The following is a 7,972-nucleotide window of genomic DNA, read 5'->3' as shown; positions in this document are numbered from 1 at the left end:
GGCCTTCCTCTGTGCATAAGGGATCTCTTCCCTTAGCTGGTCTCCAGAGCTCCTGTCTAAAATTATGATTCAACAGTTTCACAATCAGATGTCTGGATATCTTTCTAGATTCCATGATTTTGGGGGCAGACCTTTCTGCCTCTAGGATATGAACACTGGTTCTCTTCCCCAGATTGGGAAAAATTTCATGGAGAGTTTGTTCAACTATAACTACTAGTCTTCTTTCTTTCTCGCTGCCCACCCACCACCCCCCCATAGGATCTCAATAATTCAGACATTGAAACATTTCATGGTGTCATTTATTTCCCTAATTCTGTTTTCATGGCTTCTAAGCTGATTGTTCCAGGCCTCCTCCTGATCCTCTTTCTCTATCAGTTTGTCCTCTAGATCACTAATTCTACTTCTGTCCCAGTTACCCTAGCTGTTAGAGAATTTAGATTAGATTGGATCACATTAATAGCATTTGTAACTTCTTCCCAGGTGGCTTTCACTTCTGCCCTAATTGATTCCTTGATTCCATGTTATCATTAATGGTTTTCTCCAACCTAGCCATTGTCTGGATAATTGTTAGCCTGAATTCCCTTTGCTGCATACTATTTATGTCCATTTCCAATAGCTCTGATGGAGAGGGCACAGTATCTGAATTTTTCCTTTTTACTTTCCTTTTTACTTTCTTTTTGATGGTGACTCCTGATTGCTCTGAAACATTCCAAGGTGCACCTTGCCTGAATTGTTGTTGATCAGCTATACATCCCCTTAAGCACCTCCCACCAAAATGACTAGAAGGAGGAAGACCCAACCTGGTAGAAGTTAAAAATGCTATCAATGAGATCCAATCTAGTCTAACTACTCTAACAGCTAGGATAACCAAGGCAGAAGATAAAATTAGTGATCTAGAAGAAAAACTGATAGAAAAGAAGGATCAGGAGGAGGCCTGGAACAAACAGCTTAGAAGGCATGAAAACAGAATTAGGGAAATAAATGATGGCATGAAACGTTCCAATGTCAGAATTATTGGGATCCTTTAAGGAGGTGGGGAAAAAGAGAAGATTAGAACATATAGTTGAAGATATAGTTGAACATATAATAAACACTGGATGAAAATTTCCCTAATCTGGGTAATGGAACAAGTGTTCGTGTCCTAGAGGCAGAAAGGACAGCCCCCAAGATCAACGAGTGTAGAAAGATCTCCGGGCAAATAATTGTGAATTTCACCAGTCATAAATTCAGGGAGGATGTCTTAAGAGCAGCTAGGGGAAGAGATTCCTTATGTACAGAGGCAGGACCATCAGAATAATGTCAGACCTGGCCACAGAAACCTGGGAAGCCAGAGAGAGCTGGCAAGACATATTCAGGGCACTAACTTAGATGAACATGCAGCCAAGAACACTTTATCCAGCAAGGATGACATTCAGAACGGAGGGAGAGATAAAGAGCTTCTAAGACTGGCAAGATTTAAAGGAGTATGTGACTACCAAACCAGCACTACAAGAAATATTAAGGGGTGGTTCTATAAAAGAGGAAAGAACCCTAGAGTGTCATAAAACAGAAACGTGGAGAGGCAATCTATAGAAACAAGGACTTCACAGGCAACAGGATGTCAATTAAAACTAATCTTTCAATAATCACTCTCAACGTGAACAGCCTAAATTCTCCCATAAAATAGCACAGGGATGCAGACTGGATGAAAAGACCTGTCTGTGTGCTGTCTACAAGAGACACATTTGGAACCTAAAGATACATTCAGACTGAAAGTGAAGGGATGGATAAGCATCTTTCATGCCAATGGGCTTCAAAAGAAAGCTGGGGTAGTGATTCTCATATCAGATAAATTAGATTTTAAGCTAAAGACTGTAGTCAGAGATAGAGAATAACACTAATATATTGGGATCTAAATTAAAAAAAATATGAAGATGATCTCAATTTTAGTTTCAACCATAGTACTAATTAATGATATTATCTTTGAAAAATTTATTGAACTATGAACTTCAGATTGTACATCAGTAAAAAGTAAAAAGAAAAAATATATATTTCAAATATTTACCTTAAACCTAAAATGAGAAAAAAAATATATTCACATCTACATGAAATATGTATTTTGTAAAATGAAAAGGCTACATAAAAAAAAACTAGCTCATGGGGTACCTGGGTGGCTCAGTGGGTTAAAGCCTCTGCCTTCAGCTCCAGTCATGATCCCAGGGTTCTGGGATGGAGCCCCACATCGGGCTCTCTGCTCAGCAGGGAGCCTGCTTCCCTTCCTCTCTCTCTGCCTGCCTCTCTGTCTACTTGTGATCTCTGTCTGTCAAATAAATAATAGATTTTAAAAATCTTAGAAAAAAAAAAAACTAACTCATATATGTCATAGCCAGAAATTCATTAGTAATGCAATGTGTGAATATTGTTAATCCGGTTAAGATTTTGATACATATTGAGATGAACAATAAAAGATTTTTTAAAAGACATCAGCAAAGGGGCGCCTGGGTGGCTCAGTGGGTTAAAGCCTCTGCTTTCAGCTCGGGTCATGATCCCAGGGTACTGGGATCGAGCCCTGCATCGGGCTCTCTGCTCGGCGGGGAGCCTGCTTCCTCCCCTCTCTCTCTCTGCCTACTTGTGATATCTGTCTGTCAAATAAATAAATAAAATCTTAAAAAAAAATAAGACATCAGCAAAAAGCAGGACAGTGCAATAAGGATAGCTATTAGCTTCTTCAGCTCTTATAATCGCATTCTTCTTTATAGTCTCAGAGGGGATTTATTGACAGAAAACATTCATCCACTCCCTTAATGGGCATAGTAAAGCCCTCCTACTTCTCTCTGTACACTGAACCTGGTCACACTCCATTAGCCCATCTGAACGAGACTGGATTCAACCAGAGAAGCAGACAGAACTGCAAGAAAAAAAAGGATGATTATTTTCTAACTGTCTTGACTTCTGCTTCTGATATTCTCCATTATAGTTGTTGAAAATATGCCCTTAATTTTCTTTTTACCTATTTGTAAGTGAAAAAAAAAAAAACAAATTTACTTTTCTCTTGAATCTTTTTGTATAGCACATTAAAAATTGTATTTTTGCTTTCTAATTATGTGCATGCAGAAGAATATGCACATTTCCTATATAATTGGATAATGTATTTGTTTTCCTGAAATTGAAATTTGGCAGATGAGCTATTGATAATTTTTGAGGGTTAGAAATAAATATCTCAATCAGATTTATATGATTTATATGAAACTGACAGTGGGTGACTTAATACCCAAATTATCTACTATGTAGCAAAGACCAGGTCCCCCAAAATTCTGAGGCATAGTTACAGCCTGTGGGCTCAACTCAATGCAGTTGTGTTCTCTTAAGCAGACCATAAGAATCTGAATTCCTTAATGTGTAAAATGAGAAAATAAGATGAATATGTACCTTGTAGAGTCTTGGGAAAGATAAAATAGGATAAAGCATTAGAACAATTCCTAGGATGCTGTCAGCTTCAAATAAAGTTTAACATTAATCCACCACCACGGTCAATGAATTTACATGTTAAATACGCATTAAGTTGTTTATATGAAGCTCAAGGAATTATATTAGAAAAGAGTCACTATGAACAGAAGGGCCAGTCGCCATGCATACAACAGACAGTGTTCCCTTTTGTGTCTGGTATCCCAGGTGGACTGTTCAGCGTATCTTAATGGCAGGACCCACATTTACAAAAGCACAGCAAAGATTTCCCAGTACCCACCAAGTAACTTTGTGGTCTCCTTTCATTCACTCAGCAAGCGGTTTCAAGGCCTTCACATTTATTGCTCACTGTGCTGATCCTTAATTTATTTTGACCACAAATCCAGACTTTGTCAGCAGATGTGTTTTGCAATTTATCAGGCTACATTTTTATTTTTCACAGGTCTCAAATTTCATCTTTCAGTGAGGGTGGGATGTGATAGAAAGGCTATTGTTGTTGATGTAATTTGACAAAATTTGTTAAATATCTACATTAAGAATTCAAAAATCATTTGCAGTGTTCTCAACTGCCTTATCAACTGAGAATATTAATAATTTGATGTTTTAATTAGTCTTAGAACTATGAAAAAAGTATAAAAATATTTTTAAAAGTATAAGACATATTTGAAACTAGTAAATTCTTCTGAAATATCTAGACATGATAACTGCCACTAAGCTCTTCCCAGAAAGAGGAGTCATTATTTGCTTTCTCTTAGTAAGGACTTCTGAATTTTGAGATTTGACATGTCAGAAATTAAAAGGTTGCAAAAGTTTAAACTTCAGAACAGAAAATGTCAAAGGAGGTATTATTCTCTGAAGAAAGGTCAGATGTATTCTGTGTTAATTGTTTTATTTATTTTGTAGTTATTTCAGAATTCTGCTTTAAATTGCATTTCTACTTTTGTCTCTGAATAGACTGACTGTGACCTCATTAACTGTAATTAGATTTAATTTGTTTTTGATTCATCTTTAGCATCTGATAGAGAGGCTGGCTGTGAACAGCAAGATAAAGTAGTAAACAGTAAATTGGAGTCAGAAATATCGTAGTGTTGTTTCAACTTTCCTTTCTGAATCTCAGTTCCATGAGCAATTAATTGCTATGTGCATTAAAGCAGATAACATTTGGGGAAACAACTAAAGCCTTCTCTGATAAATAGCAATGACTGTCTAAATACTACTTCCTTGTCCTCTGAAATATAGAGTAGATAGTAAAAATTTTAAGATGAATTTCAACTTGGAAAAACATGTACTGGATACAAATTAGATAGATTTCTCATAAAGTTATGCTTAATCAGGGTTAAAATAAGATTATATATATATATATATATATACATATATATACATACATGTATATGCATATACATATGTACATGCACATACACATATGTATATACGTATATGTGTGTGTATATATATATACATATATATATAACAGCCATCTCTTACATAGATTCTGCATAATTATTACTGTACCTATTAGCTATTTAATCATTAGTCATCTGTAACCAGTAATGGTCCAAACACTTTCCTCATTTAATCCTAAGCATATGCAAGATTTAACATTATTCTTTTCCTCTTTTTTATGTATGTAGAATGAATGGAGGAAGAGTGTGGAGAGGATAAGCTGGACCCACAGCCAGTCTGGCTTCAGAGTTGGAACTCCAAAATGGTGCCCCTCGGCTATCTAAGAGTTTGGTCATTGGTTAGGATCATGATCTGTTTGAGGGGGATTTGTGGGTTACTCCATACAATCACAGTGCCTCACTGTGGGGTTCAAGAATTTCATATAGATTTTCCCCCAAATTTTGTTGAGGTTACTTTTCATTTTTCTTTATTATTTTTTTCTTTTTCTCTTTTTAAATTTAAATTCAATTAGTGAATCCTTGGCTTTTGATATAATGTTCAATGGTTCATTAGATTGTTCTTTTTGGGGTATTACTGACATATAATTATACTAGTTTCCATTGTACAAAGTAATGATTTGATAATTCTGTGCAATGTGAAATTATTTTTTCTTATATAAAATTTTTAATGATTTTTTTTCTTATATAGAATGCACCTTAAAGAGTTTTTAAGATCTCAGTTGAAGGGACATCTGGGTGACTCAGTCAGCTGGGCATCTACTTTTGTCTTGGGTCATGATCTGGGGTCCTGGGATTGAGTTCTGTATTGGGCTCCCTGCTCAGCAGGGAGTCTGCTTCTCCCTCTCCCTCTGCCTGCCGCTCTCCCTGCTGTGCTCTCCCTCTGTCAAATAAATGAAATTTAAAAAAAAAAAAAATCTCAGTTGGATTCTTAGACCAGAGAGATTAATGATATTTTGATTATCTACAATAAAAATTCTAGAAGGGGAGATTTGTGTGTGTGTGTGTGTGTGTGTGTGTGTGTGTGTGTGTATGCATATATATATGCACACATATATATACATACGTATATATATGCACACACACATTTAAATACATATATACATATGTATACATATATTTGTATACATATATACATACACACACATATATGTATATATATAAATATACATATATGTGTATATATATATAAATATATATATATAAATATATATATATATAAATTTTACATTTTGATTCATTTTTTGTGTTTGGTTAGGGCAACAGCTAACCTAAAAAATTGTACATGCTTATTGGTAAAGGATACTATAGAAAAAGGAAAACTCACGATACAATGAACAATGCAACCTCCCAAATGGTAAATTTATATAATTACAGATAATTTGTATTCTCTAAATCCATAAAACCATGGAATTTTTTTCTAATAACATAATTGGGTTCTCATTCTCTCTTTCTCTCTCAACACATTCATTTCAGTGGGTGGTGGTTCGTGATTGATTCATTAATCCCAAAACTTCCCTAGGTTGCCCAGGTGAAATCACATGGAGAACGCCAACTGGCTAGCTAACCATACTGGGAGATCAGATTTCATCCTGGTGGGAATCTTCAGTGAATCCAAACACCCAGCTCTCCTTTGTTTGGTCATTTTCGTGCTTTTCCTAATGGCCGTGTCTGGAAACACCATCTTGATACTATTGATACATTCCGATGCCCACCTCCACACCCCCATGTATTTTTTCATTAGCCAGCTATCTCTCATGGACATGATGTATATTTCTGTTACTGTGCCCAAGATGCTCATGGACCAAGTCATGGGTATGAACAAGATCTCAGACATAGAATGTGGGATACAAATGTTTCTCTATCTGACACTAGCAGGTTCAGAATTTTTTCTTCTAGCCTCTATGGCCTATGACCGCTATGTGGCCATCTGCCATCCTCTTCATTACCCTGTCCTCATGAACCATCGCGTGTTACACCTTCTATCATCTGGCTGCTGGTTCCTGGGCTCAGTGGATGGCTTCTTGTTTACTCCCATCACCATGACCTTCCCCTTCTGCAGATCTCGGGAGATACATCATTTTTTCTGTGAAGTCCCTGCTGTATTGAAACTCTCTTGTTCGGACACTTCCATCTATGAGATTTTCATGTACCTGTGCTGTGTCCTTATGCTTCTCATTCCTGTGATAGTCATTTCAGGCTCTTACTACTTTATCCTCATCACCATCCATAGGATGAACTCAGCAGAAGGACAGAAGAAGGCCTTTGTCACTTGTTCTTCCCACATGACTGTGGTCATCCTCTTCTATGGGGCTGCCATTTATACTTACATGCTCCCCAAATCCTACCATACACCAGAGAAGGACATCATGGTATCTGTCTTTTACACCATACTCACTCCTGTGCTCAACCCTTTGATCTATAGTCTAAGAAATAAGAATGTTATGGGAGCTCTGAAGAAAATGTTGAATGTGGGACCTGTCTTTTAAGAAACTACAAAGTAGGGGCACCTGGATGGTTCAGTAGGTTAAGCATCTGCCTTTGGCTCAGGTCATGATCCCAGAGTTCTGGGATCAAACCATACACTGGGCTTCTTGCTCAGTGAGGAGTCTGCTTCTCCTTCTGCCCCTTCCACCCACTCATTCTCTCTCTCTCAAATAAGTAAAATATTTTTTTAAAAGAAACCATGGAGTAGGAAACTTTTAAATATTGCCTCTCTGTATTAAAAAAAAGAAACCTCTTTTTAATTTTTTAAAAAATATCTTTAATTTTCTAATTCTTATTCTTTCAAAACATATATACAATTATATTATAGTGATGTTATATTTATTGAAGTTGATAAATACACTCTGACACTGTAGAACACCCATATTCTTAGGAAATACATAATTAAAATATTTAGAGAAAGAAAATCATGTGATTCTATGTAATTGATTGAAATGAGGGAGTGAGAGAAGGGTGATGTAAAGAAAGAGGTTAAAAAAAAAGCTAACTGTTGAGTCTGGGTAAAAGGTATGTGGCTGTGGTTTACACCATTCTTATTCATACTACTTTTATGTAAGTGTAAAATTTTTCCACACAAACAGTTAAAATATCACTTGTCCTACATTTATAAGCTTTGTATTCTG

The 7,972-nt window shown here is 36.2% G+C and overlaps 1 protein-coding gene across 1 annotated transcript; it reads left to right on the top strand.

Moving 5' to 3' along the window:
• Positions 1-6,385: 6,385 nt before the first annotated feature.
• LOC123936528 (olfactory receptor 2T4-like) lies at positions 6,386-7,333 on the top strand. The gene has a single exon (XM_045997004.1). It carries the CDS (start codon positions 6,386-6,388, stop codon positions 7,331-7,333), a length of 948 nt encoding a protein of 315 aa, XP_045852960.1.
• The last annotated feature ends 639 nt before the right edge of the window (positions 7,334-7,972 follow it).

The sequence above is a fragment of the Meles meles genome, unplaced genomic scaffold (assembly GCF_922984935.1).
Source record: "Meles meles unplaced genomic scaffold, mMelMel3.1 paternal haplotype, whole genome shotgun sequence".
Lineage (NCBI taxonomy): Eukaryota > Metazoa > Chordata > Mammalia > Carnivora > Mustelidae > Meles > Meles meles.
This window is presented reverse-complemented; position numbering and strand designations above follow the sequence as displayed.